The sequence below is a fragment of the Dipteris shenzhenensis genome, chromosome 17 (assembly GCF_047967505.1).
Source record: "Dipteris shenzhenensis isolate YYH24624 ecotype China chromosome 17, Dip_SZ_1.0, whole genome shotgun sequence".
Classification (NCBI taxonomy): domain Eukaryota; kingdom Viridiplantae; phylum Streptophyta; class Polypodiopsida; order Gleicheniales; family Dipteridaceae; genus Dipteris; species Dipteris shenzhenensis.
In genome coordinates, this window is record NC_141612.1 from 3,662,000 (window position 1) to 3,687,637 (window position 25,638).

The window sequence follows — 25,638 nt, forward strand, 5'->3', positions numbered from 1 at the left end:
TTCAGAAATAAATAAAACAAAAGCTTTATCAAAGAGAGCACAATGAAGCATCTACTAGAGGTGTCTGGTACATCTCCATAGGTGAGTGTAAATTAGAAAGAAACTGTAAATACATTTGCGATAGATGCTACAAGCCAAGGGTCTGGGCTATTCATAGATCAGCTGGGCTGTATCATGAGTAGTCTAAGCTGTATTTGAAGTTGGTGGGGTCCCAATAGGATTCTTGGTGTCTCTGTAGCATGTCTGAGGTTGTTGTCCTCTGGTCTGCTCTGTGGCCATGACCATGGACTTTGTGAGATAGCTTGTTTCTTTGACGCTCTGAGCATAGTACCTCAGATGGGATGCCTGCTAAGAGAAAGACAAAGGGTCTGGGCTATTCATAGATCAGCTGGGCTCTATCATGAGTAATCTAAGCTGTACTTGAAGTTGGTGGGGTCCCAATAGGATTCTTGGTGTCTCTGTAGCATGTCTGAGGTTGTTGTCCTCTGGTCTGCTCTGTGGCCATGACCATGGACTTTGTGAGATAGCTTGTTTCTTTGACGCTCTGAGCATAGTACCTCAGATGGGACGCCTGCCAAGAGAAAGACAAAGGGGCAAAAAGCGGGGTTGGTGGTGGTGCGAACTGTCCTATGGATAGTCTCTATCAAGAGATGCTGTTTGTTTTGTTCTTTGCTTCTGCCTCGGCAGTGAAAGGATGCAGCAATCTTTCAAATTCTTATAGGAGCTAAGGGGACAATAGACCCATGGCAGTGTATGAGAGTGTGTGTCTCAATCCTTGCTTGTCTTTACTTTCTGTCGTGCACCACTTGGAGTGTATTTTATCTGAGCACCGATATTTTGTTTACCCTCAGTCCGTTTATCCAGGGTTTTTATATGAACATTCTATTCTTCTTTTTCCTTTGGCATGCTATTTTTGAGCCCCTTTGCTTTATGGAAGGTCCAGTCAACTAGATATTTTTACAGAACAAAGGAAAAAAGGTTCTTTCTTTGCTCTGTTATTTTTCCAAGGTCTTTGGCTTCAGTAAAGACATCATGTTTGTACTATAGAATTAAGTTCATGTTTTTGACATTATAAGTCTGAAGCTTTTAGAACAGGGTATATGACATGGTGTACGGAATGAAATGAATACCTTTTTTTGCCATGAGAGTGCCACTAGTTAATTGTAATTGGACTTTTGTCTCATTGACATCACAGATCTATCTGAGCTTCCGGGTGACAAGTTGGCTTCCTTAAGGTCAGTGACTGATGTGGAAGTGGTACAACATCAAGTCCTGTTGGACTACAGCTATTGGCCAGTTGGTGAGTGATGTGATTTCTTCAGTTTGTTCATTTTTTGGCTGATCACAAATGGTGCTTCTTACCATAGTTGTTTAAAGATATAAGTTTGGAAGGCTGATAGCACCTTATTGAGGAAATTTTGTTCTTACAACAATCCATCTTCCAACTTTAGGAAGAGCATATTCTCTAAGCATGTGTGATGGTACGAGATTCCAAGGTTAAGGTTTGGCCATATGTTGATGTGGGACCTCTTGACAAGCTTGAAGTTAATTCATAGATGCACATACAACATAGATACAACAAAACGCCTTTGCATCATTCTCCAAATGCTTGCAAACTTTCTATGGGGTTTTTTTTTGGGAGACATGTTATAGATTGGTGCCCCAACTAGAGGATAGTATGTATATTTCATAATTTATTAATGCCGCATCACATGTCATTATAAGTGACCAAAGTGAGGGAAATCATTATCATCATGCCACACATATTGAAGTTTGAAGGTCTTGTCAGAGGGGTGAGTGTTTTGGAAAACATGGGGCTCATTTATAGGCAGATATTTCTGTGGCACACATTTGATTTGTCCCTCCCTACATCAAATCCTCACAAACGTTTGGAACTTCAAATTCTTGGATGTTAAATACGTTTGGTTGTACACACACTAACACAACTTAATGAGTGTTTGTGAATGGTGCCTATCTTGCCTAAATGACACTTAATAGGGCACCCTACTCCACATTGCCTAAGGAGATGCATCTTGAGAAAGCCTTACGAATTTGTATGGCCTGTTGTAAGAGAATATCGATGGCTATTGCATTTGTTGTGCTATCCAAAATGTCTCCTTGGCTACATCACCTGTAATGATGGAAGGTTATGAAATGAGAACCTAAGGGGAGTGACAGTGAAAGAAAGAAAGAAAGTTAAGTAAAGTCTATATGTTATTTGAGAGACCAGGTCCACTGGTTGGTTGAGATTGGAGAGGAGGGTCTCAATGGACAGTTAATCACATCTTGGATGTAACGGTAGATAAACTCGCTTGTGGTCTTTCTATCACCTTTCCTGCAGCAACATCACATAAGAGGTGTGTGCCAAGGCAAGAATAGACAAGGATATTGACGATATTTCTCCTTCTACTATCAGATCACCTATTAGAGAGTATGGTGCAGCCAAATTTCTTCCAACCTTCCTGGATGGGACTAAGGGCTCTAGGTATGCACCCAATCTCATCATCAAGAACTGTGCTACGCATGGCCCTATAGTCTACTTCTGTCAATTCCGCACATTGGCTGATTGTTGCAATAGCTTTGATCATACTCTGCCATTGAGGAGTGTTGAAGATATTGAAAGAGAGATGACATAAGTAAAGTATTCTCCCTATCAGTATCGTAGCCATTTTCATGCGCTCTTTCCTCCAAGCTTGAGTGGTGTGTGGTTGATGGACGGTACCTTGCCCATGCAAAGGTGCCAAGGGAGGTAGGCCACTGGGTGTTTGTGATGGGATGGGGATGGTGAGGGAGATGGGCACAATGAGGAATTGCTTCTTTGCCTTTGGTTCTTTGAGACACTTGATGTTCCATCCCTGCTTCCAACATTTGATAGCATGTTTTTCTTCCAATTATGATGAAGCCCTAACTACACGTGTTGCTGCTATGTGTGCAAGATCAAAATTTTCTAGGATAACTCACAAGGCCCTACATCCTCATCTCTTAACTTGGAAACATGACAGAGGAGTCAATTGATAGCGACAGGGCTGATTAGTGAGATTATAGAGGGCATGGGCTGAGTAAGTGGTAAGGGCTGAGAGAGCCTAAAGGCAAGACCCGAGAACTTCAGTAGGCTGCAACCTTAACACCCAAGAGTAGAACAAGAATGAATGCTAGGCGAAGTCATGTGATGGCAGCAACGGTGGTGGCATGGTCTAAGTGACTAGAGCTAGGTTATACTTTTAAAAAAAAGTGTAATAGGGGTGTACCTAACGAATTCAAGCGTTCTAAATCTTTGAATTGCGCCTCACATTTAGGTGTGCTCTGCGAATCAACTATGGTTTATTGAAGTTCTATAGAATGAAGGGTCTGTGAGACTAAAAGAATCAAATGTAATGAAAGCTAAGGGATTGAGCCACTAAAGGGGCATCCACTCCCAAGTCTTTCTGGGAGGACACACTTGTCTGCGTGAGAGCCACGGGCCATGGGAGATCCTTGTAGGGGAACCAGTTGGTTAGTCAACCACCAAGGCAATAGAGCCTCTATAAATTGTATGGGGGACAAATTCCACCGGCCGGCTGATGATAGAAGAGATGATCTTGGCCGACAAAGGCTTCGATGAAGGCTGGGTCGCATTGAAGCCTTTGTCGGGAGAGAGAGGAAGTTAGTGATAAGATGTTGGTGCTCAATGTGGGCAGCCTCTTGGGCCCCTCCCAGTATACTATGAGATCCGTGGACGCTTCTATTGCCTCTTCAGAGACAGTTTTGGGATATTGTTCTGCTTTCTCTCCTCTCCAGACCAGAGATGCTTAGCCGCCTTCATTCACGAGGCAGTTAGACACCGCGAGCATCTACTTCGATCAAGGAGACAGGATTAGATCTCCTTGATAGACTGTTCTTAGAGCTCGATCATTGAGTTCTTTCGGCCAAACCATGCAGGCTCCTGCACCATGAGGCCCCGCCATGATTGTGACACAAAGCCAGCGACATGACAGCTCAGACAGAGGGTCGATGCACAGATTACGCTTGGGGATATTCTTCTCTGTTCAGAGTTGGGGCTCTAGTGACAGGGGTCACTATAGTCCTTATTAGACGCATAGCTACGACCAGGAGGTGGTAGAGGACCATGTCCACGGGCAGCTGCCAGCATTCTATCTCTGTCTTTATGCCCTAGGTTCGCCTATGGCCCTCTCTGTCTTAATCCTTAGTTGGTGGGACGAGACCGGAAGCTGTCCAATGGCAATCCTCAATGCATAAAGACTTGTCTATCCTCTTGGTACTGGGGTCTTCCATCCTTTGTGGTCGCATTGCCTCAGTGTGACCATCCCAAAACATATCCTCTAAGGCCTGCCTATGAGGTGACTCATGCTCAAACAACTCTCAAATGGCTCTCTAATCCAAGCCATGACTAGTGATCTCTGCCTCAGCCTGTGCCTGAAAGGTATCCAAAACGTGCTCAACTGTGTCTAATCGACCTAGAGCATCAATGATTGAATCTAGACTTGCAACCAAGTGAGGGGGTGCCCTAGCATCCTGCAGTGCCCTCATCTCAGCTCTCAAAATCACTATCTGCATACGAAGAGTGGTGTCAGAACCTATGCACTGGCTAGTGCATGCACAAAAAAACACATGGAAAAAGGATCATAAACCCCAGACCACTACAGGTTTAAACACGATATAAATCTTAAAAAAGTTCAGTGTCTACTAGGCTACTCCAAAATCAACCCCCCTTGTTGGAAACTGGGTTATGACATGGACAGGATGAAGCCTTTTGACATTAAGGCAAAGAAAGACCCCTTTATTACAATTAATTTTGGGGGACATGCAAGGGCCAGAACCCATTATCGACACACACTTAACAGACATAAAAACAAGAAATTTACAACTTCCAATCCCATAGTTTTGTGCACCTCTTGCTCTTGTTGCCATTGTTAAAGTCTCACTCAAATTCTCTACTCTTTAAAAATCCTCCCTTTCACAAATATGTTCAAGCTTTGCTTCAGCCTTTTAAACTTCCTTCAATTTGGCAAAGGTGCTGGAAAACTTTTCTGTTGATTGTCTCTGCTTTTGTTCGCTGTTTGCACAGGGTATAGTTTAGAGTATAAATTCCCCATACGAGAGCGTTGCCCCCATCCGATGGCACACACCAAAAGCAAGGCTTTGGCTTGAAAACACAGACCCCTCGTGCTTCAATGCAAACACAGACCCCTCGTGCTTCAATGCTTCTGTCCTTAGCATTCTTTTATAGACTTGCAATGTTTGGTCCTCTGCATCTTCGGACAGGTTTCGCCTTGTCAAACCAGCAAGACTCTAGTGCTTCAAGAATTGAAAGCTTTAAGTGAACCAAAGGATTGATAGTAGATGCCATGCATGGGAGTCTAGCTTTCCTCATTGCTCAGTAGTTGCAAACCAGACAATCTTCAAAATATGCCAATAGCATTGCTAGACATTGATGGGGATGCACCTCCACCAGTCTGAACGAGCTAGCTACAACAGAAAGGAGCGCAGCTTTGGCAGTGAAGGTGGGACTATTAAAAATCTTAATGATACAAGGTCGAAGACATTGTAAGGTTTGTCAGGAGGAGATCAACTAGCTTTAGAAGCAAGAGCCTGTATATGGCGACATAGAGGTGGCTGACTGTATTGGTCAACAGATGTGACTGGCAAAGGAAATGGCATAAACACCCTACAAAGAACTACACCTGAATAATCTCGCATTCAAAAGAGTCATCTGTCCATTTATCTTTGAGTGATGTGTTTGATATTTGACATTTCATCCCAGCAAGATTCACTGATTCCACAGACTTAAGCACTGAATATACAATGGAGGTCGCCAAAAGCTCGAATGCAAGCAGTGAACTTGAAACAGGCAGTCACAATATATTAATTATCTCTGAAGCATCGCGAGATAAGATCGGCCTTGCTTTTAAGCACGTTCTCTGCTCCAGGCCTGAACTATAATCGGAAGGGAGAAACATGATCAGATTTGGAGCGTTTCTTAAAAAAAAGGGCATTAAGTTTGGTGGCAGCTGAAGCTGTAGCAGAGGAGAAAGAGATCGAGCGAAGTGAAGGGAGGATTGGAGCAGCAGCTGAGGCTAGTTTCCTAGCTCTAATACCAATCGTTGGTAGGGCTCTGTAAACTAGCTACGTGGTTGTGGATGGAAGATCTTCATGGTGTGTGGGAAGAGATAGAGAGATGGATACATTTCAAAGGTCACCAACTACATATATTTATTTTTTGCCGAAAAAACAGTGCTAATTATATTACTTCGAGAACAAGATACAAAAGGTCAGCTTGTAGCTGACGGGCTGCGTTCACAAATCGGACACAGCCCTAAAAGGTAACACAATAAATCACTCTCTCACGTCGGGATAAGGCGAGTGTGAATGAACAGCCATCGGGGTGGTGAGTAGCGCCACCGAAAGCCCTGCGAAGTTTGCTCGAAGAAGAGGCCCTGAGTGTTCCAAGTCCGGAGGAAGCGTCCTCGCTTCTCTTGACCGGACCGGGAATCTCCCTGAATCTGGTCCCACTGGCCTCTGAGGGTATGAATAATCTCGCACCAAATATCAGTCATGATCTGGGCAGTCGATAAGGAGGTGCCACCGAGGATCTGCGCGCAACGCGAGGTCCAAATGTGCCACCCTGCTATGCTGCTAATAATCTCCCAGACTGGCTGCCTCTCCTGAACTCCTGTATTCGCCTCTGCTAGGTGCTGCGGGATACCCTTGAGCAGCCCCCATGTACCCTGCGTGATAAGGAAAGTGGGGTCCTGCTGGCATGCCTCGAATAAGTGATGTAGACCAGGTGCGGTGCTGCACCAACAGAACGCGCCCCACGTGATCAAGCCTAGCTCTGGTGCTGCGCGAGTGAGAATCCCGAAAGTCCACCTCCACACTTCCTGGGCGCGAGTGCAGCTCCACAGGCAGTGTTTTGGTGACTCCTCAACCTCATGGCAGATCTGACAGCGTCCGTCCTGGCCTATCTGTCTCAACCAGCTCCCCACCGGAAGACCTTTGTGGGCGAGAAGCCACAGGAAGTAGGAGATCTTCCGCGGCCGCCAGCTCTCCCACAAGGCCTGCAAAAAGAATCTGGAAATACCCTGTGCATACCAACTGGGCCGTTGGGTGGGGGGGCGGCTCTGCATCCTCCCAAGAACTCGCCTGCCCAAAGTCGTGCTGTAGGCAAAGAAGGAGGTCGGCCCCTGTCCTGTCACAACCTCTGGCCAGCTCCACTCTCCTGGGTCCCAATCAAGCTCTGACAAGGCCCGCCCCTCCCAGAGCTAGAGTCGCCAAAGCTGCAGCTGATCCTGCTCAATGCTAGGATCGGTACGCCAGACCTTCCCCAAAAGGCCTACGATCCGAACCCTCTGCCATGGGAGTAAGGGGTCGATGAGTGCATAAGGGGTCGATGAGTGCATCCTCTCGCCTGAGTCGTCCATCCCCCATAACCGCGAAGAAAGAAATAGAGGAGTCGTCCATACGTCCTGCGACCACCAGTGGGATGCCACGGGGGGTGAACTGTCCCAGCCAACGGTCGTCACCAGGCATGAGGATCTGAGGCTCAGGTGGAACCAACCAAGCAGCTGGGATCGCGCCGTCGATCTCCGTGCGTCTCGCCTGGGCTCCACGTGCACCTCCAGCTGCGTCTGCGAGATCAGCCGTCTCCAAATGTCTGTACGTGTCCCTCCAAACTCGAAGGGACTACCCCCTCATCCAACCATCCCACCTGATATGTGATCTCTTCCCCAACTGAAGGCCCTCGGCATCTCTGACCTGATCATTCCAGATAAGCGGCTGACGATCGATCTCCTCCTGACAGCGGGGAGGGGACTGAATGAGACTGAGGCGGAGCCGCCTCCAAACCATGAGGAGGCTACGAACGAGTGGGGAACGGGGCTGAGTAAGCGGGGCGGAAGTGAAGATCCACCTGAGGGACGGGAGCCACTCTCCACCTCGGCGCGGGACACAAGAACCGACCCCCTGCTGAAGTAGCATCTTCCACGTCTGCGCCCCCGGGGTCAAACCGCGAATGACTAACTTGCCTAACAAGGCCTGACTCTGCAGCTCTGGATCGATGACTCCCAGGCCTCCCTCAGCCTGCGGAAGAATAACTGTCTGCCAAGCAACCCTGGCTCTGGTATCTCTGAGGCCATCCTCCCCGGACCAAAGGAAGTTCCGAACCAGCCTCCTAAGCTGTGCCACACTGGATCTCGAGAAACACCAACAGGAAGCCACATACCAAGCCGTGGCAAGGAGGACTTGGTTGACTACCAAGGCACGACCTGCAAGGGAAAGCTTAGCAGTGCTCCAGAAAGCCAGCTTCCGTCGGATGGAATCTAGCATCGGGAGAAACTGCTGGAGCTGGCGTGATGTCCAGGCCGACCTGAAAACCCAGGTATCTAGCTGTCTGTCCCCGCGGGATCCACCTGAAACCCAAAAACCTCCCCCACTGAGAACGTGCCCCGGGGTCTGTGAGGAAACCAACTGATTTGTTCCAGTTGATTTTCGCACCAGCAGCCGAACAGAAGACCTCCAGGGCCATCCTCACCCTCTCCAGCATCAACTCATCGTCCTGGACATACAGGGCTGTGTGATCCGCGTACTCCGAGTCCAAGAGCTCCGTGTCCTCCCGGAGGGGAAGGCGAACACCCCTGATCCCTGTAGACCTCGCCCGGAGGTAGTAAGTCATAGCCTCGGCGAAGAAGAGAAATAGGTAAGGGGCAAGGGGGCAGCCCTGACGCACTGATCTCTCCAAGCTAAAACGCTCACCCATCCTGCCTCCAATGATGACTCTGCTAGAGACTGTCCTGTACAAAGCTGAAATACCCTGAATCCAACCTGCTGGGAAACCTAGCCGCTCGAGAGTCCCCTCCAGAAAGGACCAGTCCACCCGATCGTAGGCCTTCTCAAAGTCGAGAAGTAGGATGGCAAGGTGTGATCCACTGTGCTGAGCCCACTCCGCCGCCTCTGAAAAGGTGAAGACATTATCCAGGATACTGCGATCCTGGACAAAGCCTGTCTGAGTGTCATGAATGAGGTCTGGAAGTAGAGGCCGAACTCTGGCGCTGATCATCTTGGCTAGGATTTTGTAGGCAGTGGTAAGGAGAGTGATCGGGCGCCACTGACGGATCTCCCTTCTATCTCCTCCCTTCGGGATGAGGCAAATCAGTCCCGAGGAGAGGCTCTCTGGCATATAACCGCTGCTGAAAATCCTCTGAAGAGCTGCTAAGAGGGGCTGATGGATTTGGTTCCAGAAGGAGGTGAAGAATGCCCGGGATAGCCCATCCTCACCTGGGCACTTCTGTCCATCGATGGCCATCAAGGCCTCCAGCATCTCATCCGTGGTAAACGGTGCCAACAGCGTCGCCTGCATGCTAGGATGGACCAAGGAAGGAGTGTGTCTCCACACCTCCTCACGGGCACGACGAGTGCGAGGAGCAAGCGGCTCCTGCTGGAAAAGGGTCCTCGGATCCGTGACGATGTGTCCCTCCGCTGTCCTGAGACTCCGAAGCTGATCACCTGCAGCTCTCTGGCCATGTGTCCTGAAGAACTCCCTGCACATCCGGTCACCCTTCCGAGCCCAGAAGGAGAGAGAGGCGTGATAGGAAAACTCTGAGCGACGCTGGAGTGTCTCCTCAAGAAGGGCTCTGGCTCAAAGGGCCTGGATCCGAAGCTCCTCCGAACCCGGGGATGCCTGCTGGAGCCGCTGAATGGAGGCGAGGTCCCTCCGAAGGGCTCTCTCTCTACCCCACCACTCCTGTCGAACCTGTAGGGCTGCAAGCTGGCAGATCTGGCTGGACTCCTGTAAAGCCTGCGCCACCGAATCAACCAAATCCGCGCACTCGCCCCAGTCTCTATCCCAAAGACTGCAAATACTGCTGCGCACGTCCTCCCTCGAGAAAATGGAGTCGGGAATCCGGCATGAGCGGGGGGGAAGGGCCTGAGCTGCCGAATCTAATGATAAGAGCACCGGCGCATGGTCGGAGAGTGTCGTCCTTGGAACTATACCGGCCTGACCGCCTGTGCTGATGGCCCAATCACTAACATAAAATCTATCCAGCCTCTCCAGGAGTCTGTCTCCTTCCCTGCGGAAACCCCACGAGAAGTCCAAGCTCCGGTGCCAACGCCGGAAGGACGGGTCTCACCAACAGTCCCTTCCTCCTGTCGCAAAGATAAAAGAGTCCCAAGCGGGCTGCTCTGCCTGAGACATACCTGTAAACTCCGGTCCTCTGCCTTGCTGGTCCTCCAAGGTCTCCAAATTGTTGAAGTCACCTCCAACAATCCAGGAATCCATGTCTGGGAGAATCCCTGTAAGTGTCCTCCAGAAGGTGGCTCTACAACGGAGATCTGTGGGAGCATAAATGTTGAGAATTCCAACTCTGGAGCCCTCCAATTCCAGGCCTACCCAAAGGGCACGACCTGGAATCAACGTGCCATGACCGAAAACTCCCTGGGCTAGCTGCTCTCCCACGGAAGTACAGACACCACCACTCCTCCCCAGTGCGCCGATCGAGGGCTCCCAATAAGTGTGAGAGCGACCAGGGAGGATCTTCCCGCATCTACGAGAGTGAGCCGCCGAAAGCTTGTGTTCCTGGAGCAGAAGTACATCCAAACGTCCTATCACTGCTGGCTGAAGTTCCTGTCTCAAAATGAGCTTCCTGGGACCACGGGTGCCAGAAGAGTGAAACCCGTTCACATTCCAGGATACGAGGTGTAGGCTCATGGTGAGGACTGGCAGGCAGCGAACAACTGTCTGCTTGCGGTCGAGGTCGAAGAAGAAGCTGACATTTCGGAGTAGAGGCGTTGGCGCTTATGGGAAGGTTTGGAGGGGGAGGCGGGGTCGTCCTGCCCGTCCTTCAACGCCTTCAGCAAAAGGCGAGAGGCCTTTGGTACCATGAACGAAGGCTTTCTCGAGCGAGCTCGAGATCTCTGAGGTGGACATCCCGTAGAAGGCACGGAGTTTCTGAGGCGTCCAGGCTCTGACATCTTGGGGGAGGGGCCAAGATAGGGGGGGCCTGAGGATCACAATCAGTCTGAATCGTTTGGCGGCGCAGCGCCACCGCAGGCGCACGTCACCCTCGGACCACTGAGTCTCGAGAAGCTGCCCACCGGACGGGCCTATCCAGGAGCAAATCTGAGCATGCGTCTGCTCCCTGAGAGCCTCCCAGACCGAGTCGTCTGTCCAGGTCTCGGTGCCGTCGCTGAGGAACGTGAAAGCAAAGCTAGGGCCATCCCTAGGGGCCAAGGCGGCTATCTTCCCATCCGCCCCTTTGCGGAGCAGGAAGATACTGATGTCGAGGCAAGCAGGGAAGGTCCCGAGGTCGGCCACATCCAAGTAGTCCCAGGGGCCAGATCTGTAAAAGTCACGGGGGAGCTCTCTCTCCTGAAGCTGAGGCCCGTCAGAGTCTGCCACTGAGGGGCTAGCGGACGGAGAAGCCTGCTCCGGTGGTGGTGTAGACTCCGGGTGTCCTGCCAGCGGAGGGGGAGGGGGAGGGGGAGGGGGAGGGGGAGGGGGAGGGGGAGGGGGAGGAGGCTGGGGAATAGGCAGCTCAGACTCCTCAGGGGCGGCTAGCGGAGGAGAAAAAGGAGGGGGAGCGGGAACTGCCCTCGGCTGAGGAACCGTCGGAGCAGCTAGCTCTGCGGGAGAACTGAAAGAGGCGGGGGGGGGAGGGATGGGGCTTCAACTGGAACTGGGGCTGAGAAGGAGGGGGAGAAGATTGAGGAGGACGAGGGGGTTGAAGCTGTGGGTCGGGAGACAAGGGGTGCAGTTGGGGGATGGGCTGGGGCTGGATGGGAAGAGGCTGGGGAGAGGAAGAGAGGGGGACTTGAGGCTGTGGAGGGCGGGCTACCGTCGAAGAAGATGCTCTCCCATGTCCCTGGGGCGGCTGCCTGTCCGGTCTCTGAGGTGCAGCTACAGGCGGGGTAACCTCTGCCTCCTTGCCTTTATCAGAAATCTTCTTGTTCTTTCCTCTTTTCCTTCTAACCTCAGTCCAGCCGCCAGCTACCTCTGGTCCGGGCTCCGGCTGCCTCTGCTCCTCCTGGCGTGGCTGCCCGGAGGGGGGAGGAGGCGGAGAGGGGGGAGGCGGGGGAGGCCGAGAAGAGCTGGCGAAACGTGGGCAAGCAGCCGCCAGGTGTCCAAAGCCGTGACACCTCAGACACTGTCCTGGCTGTCCGGTGACTACCATGCTCTGGGTGATGCTGTCGGCACCTGTCACGATCTCGATCACTGCCGGGAGAGTCGCAGGATCCGCCACAGCCACACGGACTCGGGGGGCTCCTGCCGTAGTCACCGCATCGGCGAAAGTATCGTGCATAACCCAGCCGAAGTGGGAACCCAGGTCGCTAACAATCGGCCGCAGCTCAGCAGCAAGACCAGGAAAAACTAGCGTCACTGGATGGCGAGGTATACGGAACCGGGCATCAAAATCTGTTGCGCTGAATCCACGGTACCACGGGACTATCATGATAATCTTTCCATCCACTGACGTGGGGGAGCCAGCAATCAGGTTGCTCGCAGCTTTCGCACTGGAGAGTTTAAGCCAAAAGATGCCCCTTCCCATAAGGGCCACCTCCTCAATATGGCCGTCCTCTAGCATGAGAGTGGACTGGAGCCAGTCCCTGATGGCTGATCTGGAGGGGGAATTTTCAATGACTCTGCCATAGACAGAGGTAAGAGCAAAGTCATTGGCAACCTCCTGAACCCGAGATGATTGCTGCTCTGTCAGGATGACGCGGTAGGCATCTGGAGAGGGAGGGACCGTCTGGGCCTCTGGTTTAGGGCAGGGAGCCGCCATACCGCCAAGACAAACTGCGAGGCTTCCGATGAGGACGAGGCTGTCACCCAAAAAAGGGGGGTAGAAGCGGGAGGGTGGAGCCTGGGTGTGGCGGGAACGGAGGTGGCGCGAGGTGGAGGCGTGGAGGCGGGGGACGGGTGAGGTGGGGCGGCGGGAGCGGAAGCGGGGGCGGGGGAGAGGCGGAGCGGGGACAAGGGGGCGGATGGGGGGCGGGGGGAATGGAGGGGCGGAGGGGGCGGGGTGGGGCGAATGGACGGGGGGGGGCGGGGGTGAAGGCGGGGGTGGAACGGGAGGGCGGAAAGGCGGGAGGGGGCGGGGCGGGAGGCGAGGGGTGAGGGGGCGGAATGGGCGGCGGGGGTGAGTGGAGCGGAGCGAGGGGGTAGCGGGCTGGGGCGGAGGGGGGTAGCAGGGCGGGGGTGAGTGGAGGGGGTAGCGGGGCGGGGGTAGCGGGGCGGGGGTGAGCGGAGGGGGTAGCGGGGCGGGGGTAACGGGGCGGGGGTGAGCGGAGGGGGTAGCGGGGCGGGAGGTGTGGAGCGAGGGGGTAGCGGAGTGGAGCGGAGGGGGTAGCGGGGCGGGGGTGAGCGGAGGGGGGTAGCGGGCGGGGGTGGAGCGTGGCGAGGGGGACGGAGCGAGGTGGGGGTGAGGGGGGAGGTGAGGGCGGAGGGGTAGGGGCGGGAGAGGGCGAGGCAAGGAGGGGCTAGGGGGAGGTAGAGGTACGGCGGGGGAGGGGAAGCTCGTAGGAGCTCGAGCAGCTTGATTGGAACTACATATATTTATGGCCACAAGGGGTATCACTTTGCTTACTGGTCTTCACCCACACAATCTCTCATGTCCAATAGAACTCCAACACATCATACCAATAATCTACATACTAAGGCACTCTCTCTTTTTTTTGGTGAAATCTTTGATTGATTATATTATATGAGTAGCAACCTCAAAACAGGGTGCTACAATTACATCAACTGAAAATTTCAGTATATGCCCAAAAGACCTCATGATCTATGCAGCGGGTCTGCAAGTGATCAAAGAAAGATTGCTGCAGAGAATGCCTTAAAAAACCAAACAGAGAGAAAGTAGGATCACCAAAAACTTTACAATATCTATATGTCCTTAAAGTCCATAGTGCCCAGTAGCGAACCCATACTAAGGCACTCTCACATGAAGCTTTGAACTCCAACATCTCTAAATCATGACTCTTAAGATTTGCATCTTGATGTCTCCTAATCATATGAGATGGTGGAACTGTACAGTGAAGATTTGGTCTAGAGTATGGTGCTGTCTTCACAACCGAGCTTGTCCCAAGCCCGTGGCCTTGTTGGAAAGGTCACCTTCCCATCTGGAAGCCCCCAAATGAGGAGAGCGTGGGGGAGGGAGACCTAGGGCAGAAGATGCCAGAGAAGAGAGAGAGAGGGGGCTGCCACATGGGCAGCACCTCACAAGAGAAGAAGGCTGCAACAGAAGGCGCGAATTACAGTGCACATGGCGGGGACAGCAAGCCCTAGATCTGACCTGGCAGGGCGCGATGACATCAGCAGTGTACGGCGCTGCACACGTGGCTGGAGAGAACCTGGCAGAGGGCAGAACCAGCAGGCCCGGTGGAGCAGCAAATGGGGCTGACAGTGGGCAGTGGCAATGCCTTATATAGGCTCGGCCCTTGCCTAGATTGGAGGGCCAAAATCCCTAGAAGTGTGGGCCAAAGGGCCCTAGTTTTGGAGCCCTTAAAGGGCTGGTTTTGGGGCAGACTGGGCGGCCCAAACAGACCAGCCAGTCGGCCCATTTAGGGCTGGCTGGTCGGTTACTTCAAGGGGCCCTTGGGGCCTATAAAAGCAGAGGCCACAGGCCTCATTTCGCATCCAGCAAGTCAGCAAATATAGGAGCAGCAGGAGCAGCAGAAGCCTGATCTTTGGGCCTACATCCAGGAGGCAAAGCAGGGCCAGAGTTGCTGCAGACTGAGCTCACTTGGGGCTGAAGCCTAGGCTGTCTACTAGGGCAGCAAGGTGCTGAGATCTTTGGACGGAAAGTCTACTTACGCTCGAGGTGGAGCACACGGGCTCGAGTCTAGAGATAGGCAGCAGATAGGAGAATGACCTTGTGGTAAGATCAGAGGACCACACCATTGGTGGGACTCTGGATCTATCTCTCTTGTATTGTGTCCATAGTTTTGGACGGAAATATATCTTTTGGTGGTTTCTCTTTCTGGCCGGTTCATTGTCTATTGATGAGTCTGCACATCTATTGAATGCACATAAGTAAAGAAGTTTGTGATTCCACACCCCACACGCACACTGTGTGAGCTCATGGGCATTACTATAAGTCTTCCACTGTGTGTACCCTCTGTTGGGTAATTTTCTAACATGGTATTAGAGCCCAAGTAGGAGGCTCACAGGTGTGGGAGCCTGAAGGCAGGGACCTTGCTGAAGGACGACCCTGATTCAGAAGCTCTTGGGAATCAACTTCCGCGATTGGAGTATTGTGCCCTTGCGAGAAGGAGGGTGACTCAGGTTCAGTCAGGTGCGTTCAGATTTCTGGTCTACCGAAATTGAGTTTGGTTGACTTTGCTGTGTGGTATAAACAGCAGAGATGTCGACCTCTACAGCCTCGTCAGCCCCTGCTTTCCCTTCCTCCTCCCCCAGTTTTCTCTCTTTCACTATCCCTAACTTTGGAGAGTCTGGGAAACTGGACAGGACTAATTACCCAATCTGGAAAGTGAAGATCTAGAGTCATTTAGTGGCTTGGAAGTTGTGGAAGCTGACCACGGGAGTGGAGTCCAAGCCGGAGGACATGGTGGACAGGAAAGGGAAGATAGTCATGGCAGTAGATAGAGAGGAGCTCGAAGCTTGGGAAGACAGAGATGCTCATGACCTGGCAATAATCATAGGGACTACGGGGGACTCCGTTCTTCCACATATCCAGCTGGCCGAGACGTCAGTAGAGGCCTGGGCCACTCTGAAGGATATGTATGAGACGGACAACACGTCCTGGATTTTGCTTCTTCAGCATCAACTCTACAATCTTGATATGGAAGAAGGAGATACGGTACATAGCCATTTGATGAAGGTCAAGGTGGTGAGGGATCAGCTGGTAGCAGTTGGTCAGAAGACAGATGCTATGACTGTGATGGCAGGTTAAAGGACCAAACCTCTGACATTCGCTGAGTTGGGTCCAGTACTGCTACAGGAGGAAGCTCGGGAGAAGCTCTACAACGAGGATAAAGACGACAAGGAGATGCTGGCGAAGGATTCTGCTGGCAAAGGAAAGGGCAAGCCTAACAGTGGCAAGTGCAAGAAAGACGACTCTAATGACGAGGGGACTTCTAAGAGGAAGCAGAAGAAGTGCTCCTACTGTGATACGCTAGGACATTTTGCAAAGGACTGCAGAAAGAAAAAGACGGATCAGAAAAACAAAAAGGAGTTTGACTTAGATTCAGAGAGAGAGGCCAAAGCAAATGTGGTAATCAAAGAGTTGTTCCTGGTGACATCACTGAGTGTTACCGAGGTCAGATATGTTGATCCATCAATCATAGTGAGGATGTTTGACATAGAGATGTGGGTCGACGAGGAGTCAGATGCCTTTGTGAGGTGAAGGATAGCACGGAGCGCTTGGTACCTTCCAGGTGCGTGGCAGTTGACACTAACACGAGGATGGATTCCATGCAGGGCCCTGGGGTCTCATGGTCAGATGGATGCTGTACTTCAGAAGGGGACAGTAAAGGATTACACAGGCTCTTGGTAAGTGCCTCATTGAGGTACAGGGTTTGCTTTCAGGGCAAACACACAGGCAGTACAACAGTCTGGTATGTATTTGATATTTTGCATTTGAGCCTTTATAGCATGCTGTGGAGGGACTCTGCTCTTCATTTGTCTCAGGTGATACGAGATTGGAAGGAATTGGCCTTCTTCGAAGGTAGAAGGGGAAGTATTGGTGCTTCTTCAAATCTCGGACGCAGATTGCTTGAAGGTGATGGACAAAGAGTATTGAAGCCAGAAGAGTACCTGCTTGAGAGCTCAGCGAGAGTTCATGGTCCAAGTTATCTGGAAATATTCATTGGTTGTAGACCTTGCCAAAGGAAGGACGGGTTGAAACAGACCCTCAGAGCATGGTGCCTGGAAGACTCCAGGTTGTTCACTCATTATGAGGGGGACAACTGGAAGATCGTGACGGCTGGATTGCTTGAGTTCGAAGGCGGGAATGTGATTGAAGGAGGTGGTGCTTGGAGGTGCTACCAGAGATGGACCTGTGTACTAGGATGGTGTGCGGAAGCGGAACCAAACTTGGTGGAGCAGGAGCCATTGGATGAAAAGCTAGGAAAAGATTTCGACACCAAAAGGTTCCAGAGGACTATGACCAGGGAGTTATTGGAGCATCGTCATCGACGTGTTGGCATTGGGCCGAGATGTGTCGGTGAGAGGGGGTGTTGGAAAGGTCACCTCCCCATCTGTAAGCCCCCAAATGAGGAGAGCGTGGGGGAGGGAGACCTAGGGCAGAAGATGCCTAGAGAAGAGAGAGAGAGGGGGCTGCCACATGGGCAGCACCTCACCAGAGAAGAAGGCTGCAACAGATGGCGCGAATTACAGTGCAGATGGCGGGGACAGCAAGCCCTAGATCTGACCTGGCAGGGCACGATGACATCAGCAGTGTATGGCGCTGCAGACGTGGCTGGAGAGAACCTGGCAGAGGGCAGAACCAGCAGGCCTGGTGGAGCAGCAAATGGGGCGGACAGTGGGCAGTGGCATGCCTTCTATAGGCTGGGCCCTTGCCTAGATTGGAGGGCCAAAAGCCCTAGAAGTGTGGGCCAAAGGGCCCTAGTTTTGGAGCCCTTAAAGGGCTGGTTTTGGGGCAGACTGGTCGGCCCAAACAGACCAGCCAGTCGGCCCATTTAGGGCTGGCTGGTCGGTTACTTCAAGGGGCCCTTGGGGCCTATAAAAGCAGAGGCCACAGGTCTCATTTCGCATCCAGCAAGTCAGCAAATATAGGAGCAGCAGGAGCAGCAAAAGCCTGATCTTTGGGCCTACATCCAGGAGGCAAAGCAGGGCCAGAGTTGCTGCAGACTGAGCTCACTTGGGGCTGAAGCCTAGGCTGTCTACTAGGGCAGCAAGGTGCTGAGATCTTTGGACGGAAAGTCTACTTACGCTCGAGGTGGAGCACTCGGGCTCGAGTCTAGAGATAGCCAGCAGATAGGAGAAGGACCTTGTGGTAAGATCAGAGGACCACACCATTGGTGGGACTCTGGATCTCTCTTGTATTTTGTGCATGGTTTTGGACGGAAATATATATTTTGGTGGTTTCTCTTTCTGGCCGGTTCATTGTCTATTGATGAGTTTGCACATCTATTGAATGCACATAAGTAAAGAAGTTTGTGATTCCACACCCCACACGCACACTGTGTGAGCTCCTGGGCATTACTATAAGTCCTCCGCTGTGTGTACCCTCTTGGGTAATTTTCTAACACTTGTGCCTCTGTGTTTGTGTTGATCTCTCGGTCTAGTAATGACCCGTATATCCTAGCCAGTGTGTGGCCATGAGAGTGCAGTAGTTTCCAATATCCGCGGGATCCCTTGCTTTGACTATGGTGGTGGTACTTCAAGCAAGGAGGAAGCCGTGGTGTACAGCATGGCTGAACATGTGTGATAGGATTGGGGCCAAGACCTGTTCATTCGCAAAGTGCTCTGTCCTCATGGTCCTTGGTTCTATTGTTATGGAGTCGACGTAATGCAGCCTGCACATTCAATGTGGTAAATATCAGATGGTGCTTGGGCTGGAGCATCATAGAGCGATGTGGCGTATGTGTGCCAGTATATTGGGTCCGTGATGGGGATGGGTGGCTTCCTCTTTGATAGAAGCCCCAATGCAATGGCGGGTCCCCTCTTAAAAGGAGTGAATCACCTTATCAAGCCTATGTGAGAGGAAAGCATGGCTCTTACAGAATGTAAGACGGCATGAGATCAAGCTAGGCCTCAAATGTCCTCAAACACTCAAAGCTTGTTCACGTATGAGGTGGGATCTGATCTCTTGGAACTCAACACAAACCATGAATTTTGGGGCATCTTCTCAGCTGGGGGTTGTGGTGTGGATCAAGTCGTGCATGGGAATGATCTGGAGCTGTGATACAAGTGTTTGAAGCATGGGCGAGGTTTGCATCATCTCCCAAGGGGGATCGAGCTCACGAGACATGTGGCTCGCATAGATTGCACCTGCAAAGGTGTTTGGTTCTCATCGAAATGGATTTGGGGTTGTCTCGTAGAGCTGTCCGCCTGTGTAGTGTTGCAATGCAAGCTTGAGTGTCTGTGAATCAGATCACAAGAGGCTGTGGGGTTTCGTCCTATGCGCCAAGGGCCCTCAATTCCTTTGACTCTTAGGGTTGAAGCCACGAACCTGATCGCATCATCGATGGCAGTGGTGGAGGTACAAGGGGTCCCCCTCACTCTCATGTTGAGAGCCTTACTGGTTCTTTGCTGCTGCTTAAGAGTGGTGGCCGAAACAGTGGCCTTTGCAGGCTCCCATTATGCAATGTCCACTCATCTAGAGGTCTCTTCAATGGCCCATTTTATGGTGGATATCTGAACCTTCACTGCTGGTCCACTGCTTGGGGCTGTCGGCAGTCGCTATGGCAGCGAGCTTCTTACAGGGCTATAGTACCTCTTGACAGAGGCTATGGACAAAACAGTCCTGCCTTATCTCTTGCGCATGTAGATGATGAACCTCCATGACGAGCTGCTCCCAGGCCTTTGGTGGAATCTATGTGACTGATGTGACTCATATGGATCCCTAGGTTATGAAGGGGGGCTGAGTGAGTGGGATACTGGATAGGGGCAGACAAAAGACTGAGAGTGGTGTGGGGGCGTCCAGGAGATGGCTGAGGTGAGCTCGACTGCAGAGGGAAAGGATGGCTGGCTAAGGGGTAGGGTAACAAGAAAGAGGAGTATTGTAAGGTGGCTTAAGGGAGGAGTATTGTAAGGTGGCTTAAGGGAATACGGTGGAGGTTGGACTCACATCATTCAGGCCGAGTTTGGTGCTTCTCCACTCCAGCTAGATGCAGCCTTTCAGACGATCACATATCTACATTGGGTTAGATCATATGGGGACTGCACATCAGGGAGACAGAGGTTGCCATGGTCGGCAACAGAGGGAGACGAGTGATGCTGGTATGCACGGACTCACATATGGTTTGTGAGACTAGGGTTTCACATCGATAGGATACCTCCTTTTCAGTACAGTTTAGATGCCCCTCTGGTACTCCCACCCACCATCCTGATCGGGCCACACACCAACCAGGTCATTCGAGAGGATCTCCTGCAGCTACACACCTTTAGGACTTGGTTGGAGCCGAGGGAGCTCCCAGTGAAGCTGAGTTTCTACAGAGATTACTATCTTCGTATTTCGAAGGAGGGATTCATCACACCACCGGGGTACACTGAGCTTCATATGCCTCACTCACTATTGATCTCCATTGGACAGTTTCAGGTATCATCACATCGCCTCTGCATAGAGAGCGGCAGAGCAAAGGGGATCCCTAGGGAACATCGTGTATGCCTATTGTGCGATTGTCAGGAGGTTGAGTCGGAGGAGCATTTTATTTTCAGGTGCCCAGTGTACTACGAGATCCGAGGTCGCTACCACTGTCTCTTCAGAGACGGCTTCGGGCTCCTTTCCAGATTCCTTGCCTACTCAAATCAGAGATGTCTCGCGGCATTCATTCATGAGGGGGTTCGACACAGCTAGTACTTACTCAAGCAACGGGGCTTGGCCACACCATCAGACACGTCTCAGAGCAGGATCACAGAGTTCTTCCCATCGAGTGACATTGATCGTTCAGTGTCTAGCCGCAAACGTGACAGAGACCCAGACCTGACGATCGCAACACGACGCACGAGACATCGAGGGGACACAGATCACTCGGGGGGACCTCCTGTCATTGTTTAGACCCGGGATACGCCCCACGGGAGTCACGGTAGCTCTGGTCTTATGCCGAGCCTCCTCTAGGAGACCGAGACACACGGGACCCCTTGCCAACGTCCTATCACTGGCTATGCACCAGCTAGGGCGACATGACATACGGAGGATTCCGCTCCGCTCTAGTCTTTTTTCTTTTCATTGTCATACCCAGATGTATTCGATTATGTATGATCAGATTTAGGATTTAGCACGGGTGATGATGCTCGTTTTAGTAGCTCCACCCTTACTATGATTTGTATCAGGTTTTCTTTCAGTCTCATAGACCCATCGGTCTTCTGAAGACTCCAATAAAATTTCTTTCTTTCTTTCTTTCTTTCTATTGTCTTAGAGGGGACGAGCATTTTTCGAGCGAAATCTTCTGAGCGTCCGAGCGAAGGAAAAAAAAAGCTTCCAACTATGCAAAAATATGACAAAAATGGATCAGAAGAAAACATAGTTTCACTTAGAAATATGAAAAGTATTATAGGAATGCCTATTTTATACACGAATATTTATGTGAATCTTTGGGAATGGTAAGAACATAATGGGATGGCTTTTGAAGAAACCCACATGTAGAGTAGACTTCTCTATGAAAATTCCCTTATGATCCTTCTTACAACTTTTTAGTTAATAGGGGGTGACATTGAAAAACCTCTCTCACCCTATCTTCATGAAAGGGTTTCTCCAAAGAAAACTCATTGAAGCAAGCCATCAAGGTAGTTTCGCCAGCGAAACCCCTTTGAACAAGGTCTTTCAAGGTAGTTTCGCTGGCGAAACTACCTTGGACAGCACTTTTAAAAGTGACATAACTTTCACATCCAATGTCCAAATATAGTCATTCAGCCACTCAAATTGATCGGAAAACCCCATTTGAGCACATCTATGGGGTTATATTTTGGAAAACCTTGCATATATAGTATTAAATATTACATGTATTTTATGAGAGTGATATATAAGCCCAAGTTAATACTTATTTACAGTAATTTAAACTTCTGTAGAAACATGTCCATAAATATATTGTTATTAATACTATAAAAACACTTGAAAGATATTGCCATATGATATAAATGTGTTTAATAAGTAATTATTTATGTATAATATTATTATGTTGAGAGTGATTATGAGGGACGTTTCTTAAATGAATTATTTTTCAATACTTTTTTAAGGTAATAACAAGGGTACAAAGGGATGTCTATGAATAAGAAGATTTATGTTATGTAAAAATGAATGAGTGACTAGTTTGTATATTTTTATGATAAAGGGATCTAGTTCTAATGAAAATAAAAGTGTAAAAACCATGTTTCCTAAAGAAATACTATTTTTAAAATCTCTTGAAAAACACGCTCGTATAAACTTGCTCATAGGTTTTTGCTCGTAAAATTGACGCATCCTTGTCTTAGAGATCATATGTGTTGCTCTTGTTGGGGTCTATTGAACACGAATTTGAGTTTGGGGCCCTTGCAAGATTCTACTGGTGGGCTAAGTAGCAAAAGCATGTGATAGGGTAGACATGTGTATCTGCCACTTCGCAAATTGAGGCATCTATTGGGTTGCACATACATCGCGAGATTCTACTGCCTGGCGGGATTCTATAGGCTACCATGGATGCTCAAACTCTAGAGGTGGCATCTCAGCTCATCGATCATTGAGGCAGGACTCATGTGATTGATGTGAAATTGAAGGGAGAGCCAGTTCCTATTGTATGGGCTTCTGCCATTTCTACAGTAATGAAAAATCATCTTTCTGCGTACATGGTTTTTGCTCAGGAATTTAATCCAATTGTGAAAAGTCCACTGTTTCTAAGTCGGATAAAGCGAGGGCAGGTTTTCTAAATCAATTTGCTGATTACTGTAAAGGTGCATGTATGAAGGAAGAAAGAGCAGTAGTCATTCAACCATAAGCTACCTAATCTATGCTTGCTGTGTGCACATGCTTATATGTTTCACCTAGATTAATTGGGATTAAAGTATAGAATGAATAAGAGTTTCACCTACAGTTAAAGCTGAGATAAAATAAAGTGTACCTTTGAAAGTCGTCTTATGATCCCTCTACAGTTAGGTGTAGTCACTTAATTATTGGAAGTCAAAGGTTAGTGTTGATCACTAGAAACCTTTGTTCCACCCTAAATTCAGACAATAAGCTTATCAATGTTTTTCAGGTCATCTCAGTAGAACACGCAAGAGTATTTTATTCCTCTTTACCTTTGTATCTGTGTCTAACACACCAAGGCTCACCCCCAATGCTACTAAGGTGCTAGAACTACTTAGGTGGACATGGAAGGCCATGGATCTGTGGAGCCATCTTAATCTGGTACGTCATGTTAGTCTATGACCAGGTGGAAAATGATTTGGTGATATTTGGACTAAGAACACCTCGTGTGCTCATAATGGCAAACAAGAATGGGATGTTTACGCTAGCTCCCAACATTTGTCACAAAGAAAGACGGCTCATTTGAATGCCAAATCAAAAGGACGTCAGAAACAGTCAAACAGTGTAGATGGTGCCATGAACGGCTAGTCATCACGAAGCTGGTGAAAGTCAATAGACAGGTTGAGAGGTCTTTGATGATGTTTAGGCACACAAAATGGTAATTGCCTGTGCACAATAATACAAGAACACATAACAAGTTTCGGTTGGAAATGAACTTGGTTTTTAAATTGCTTTCAATATCTTAGAATGTGATGGTGTGTGAACTCACTCTTCTAATATTTTGATTTTGTATGTATCTCAGAGGTGTCAATGCTCTACAAATAAATTTGTTCAAACAATAGGAAAATGTTTAACAGTATTATGAGAAATGAACTGATTGTTACATTGCTTGTCAATATCTTAGAATGTGAGGGTTTGTAAAATCTTTTTTAAAAACTTGTATTTGGTATATATCTTAGCAGTTGCTGCTCTACAAGACATTCTTATGACACAGGGCTAGTAAATCTTGCTAGGATGCCCTCCTCTCATCAAGCTATCTCAAGTTTATGATGTGTGCAAAGGCTTCTGGTTTAAAAGTCTATATAACAGGCTTTACTTTGCAGGAACTCTTTCACTTCATATTCCTGCTACCTATCAATATTTTTTCCTTTTGCTGCTGTAGAACATATTTTGAAGGGCATTTTACCAGCTGGCTGTGAAGTACCATCTTCCTTTGAAACAGTTGGTAAGTGGATTCATAAGCCATATCTTTAAATGACCTAATTGCGCTGTGGGGATGACTTGTTTGGCTTGTGTGTTACTGTGTGTGCATTTATTACCTCTCAAAGTGCTGTCCTATTGCCTGTTTCTCTCTTGCGGCTTCTTCCCCAGCGCTTTACTATCCTGCTTCCTTTTGTTACCATTCTGTTTGGACTTCTTTTGATGCTAGACAGCTATTGGCGAAGAAGACGGTAGGACGATTGAGTCTAAAAATTAAATATTAAACTTGTTGGAAAAGTCACCTCCCCATCTGTAAGTCCCCATATGAGGAGAGCATGGGGGGGGTGAACCTAGTGTCTAAGAAAGAGACACATGGGCATGGCTGCCATGAGGGCAAAAGAGAGAGGGAGGGGGCTGCCACATGGGCAGCACCTCACAGCCAAGAGAGAGGAGAAAGGGCTGCCACATGGGCAGCACATGAGCTGTCATGTGGGCAGCACAGCAGCCTGGCAGAGGGCCGACAGAGCAGCATGTACAGGCTGGAACAAGCCTCTGACAGAGGCGCACAGGTCACCTCCCCATCTGTAAGCCCCCATATGAGGAGAGCATTGGGGGGGCGGGGGTGAACCTAGTGTCTAAGAAAGAGCCACATGGGCAGCATCATGGCTGCCATGAGGGCAGGGATCAGACAAGAAAAGAGAGAGGGAGGGGCTGCCACATGGGCAGCACAGCAGCCCGGCAGAGGGCCGACAGGCGTGCAGCATGTACAGGCTGGAATAGGCCTCTGACAGAGGCGCACAGGGGACGGAATAAAGCTGGCACGTGGCGCAGCATGGCGGGTCAAAGGGTGCCTGCAGAGGGCTGCAAAAGGCAGGGGTATTGGGCAGGCAAAGGGCCTGCAAGAGGCTCCTACAGTGGCAGAAGCAGCATCCCAAAAGGGCCTGGCAAAGGCCGTTTTATAGGGTTGGTTGGACCAGCCAACCCAGTCGGTTTTGACAGACCAGGTCGGCCAGATTTGGCCAGGCTGGTCGGTTCTGTTACAGCCCCTTGGGGGCCTATAAAAAGATGTGCCTTGGATGTGTGTTGGAAACCCCAAAAAGAGGTAAAAACCCACCAATAAGTACAAAGAAAAAAACTTACAAGTAAAGCCTCAGAGGAAAACTCATGAGGCAGCCAAGTAAAAAGTTACAATATCAAACTGGAGGAGGATCAAACACAACACCCTCCAGTTGCAGATTGTTGCTTTGTAAAAATCGATGCAGTGAAGAAACTGCACCGTCAATAAAAACCACCTGTTTTTTGCCCTTGTGATTCTTCTTAATATAAGCTGGGAGCCTGAATGTTTGAATCACAGGGTCAAAAACCTGTTGCAACATAGGATGAAAAGACTCCAGAGAAAAAGAAACAGCTGCATCCTGAATAGAAAGACTCTGGCATAGTCTTCATAGGCATATGAATTGGATCAACATCTGTACTCTTTGAAGAAGAAGCGTCTAACGAAAGAGCTGCATCGGATAAATCATGACTCATCATGTCAGCTTTAGTCAGGGTATCACCCTGAGAGGTAGCAGGAAGAACATCTTGTATAATCCTTGCTTCAAGAGGCACATCCATATCCTGAGGAGAAAGAGGCTGATGGTGCTCAATAGGAGAGGGATCCTGAATTGCTTTAGGAACAAAAAGATCATCCTTGGATTTATCTACCTTCCTCTAGTAGTGCTTCGGAGCAGTAAAAGAAGGCTTATCCAGTGAAGCCATAGTAGAGACTGGAGGAGAAAGTAGAGGAATCTTGACAACTGAGGAA

The 25,638-nt window shown here is 49.8% G+C and overlaps 1 protein-coding gene across 1 annotated transcript in view; it reads left to right on the top strand.

The window, feature by feature from the left end:
- The window catches only part of LOC147891541 (S-adenosyl-L-methionine-dependent methyltransferases superfamily protein), a 103,885-nt gene that overhangs the window by 1,109 nt on the left and 77,138 nt on the right, over positions 1 to 25,638 (top strand). Inside the window, exons 4-5 of the mRNA XM_087388981.1 lie at positions 1,196 to 1,300; positions 23,797 to 23,859. Coding sequence (XP_087245107.1) covers positions 1,196 to 1,300; positions 23,797 to 23,859 — 168 coding nt within the window. The remainder of the gene's footprint in view (positions 1 to 1,195; positions 1,301 to 23,796; positions 23,860 to 25,638) is intronic.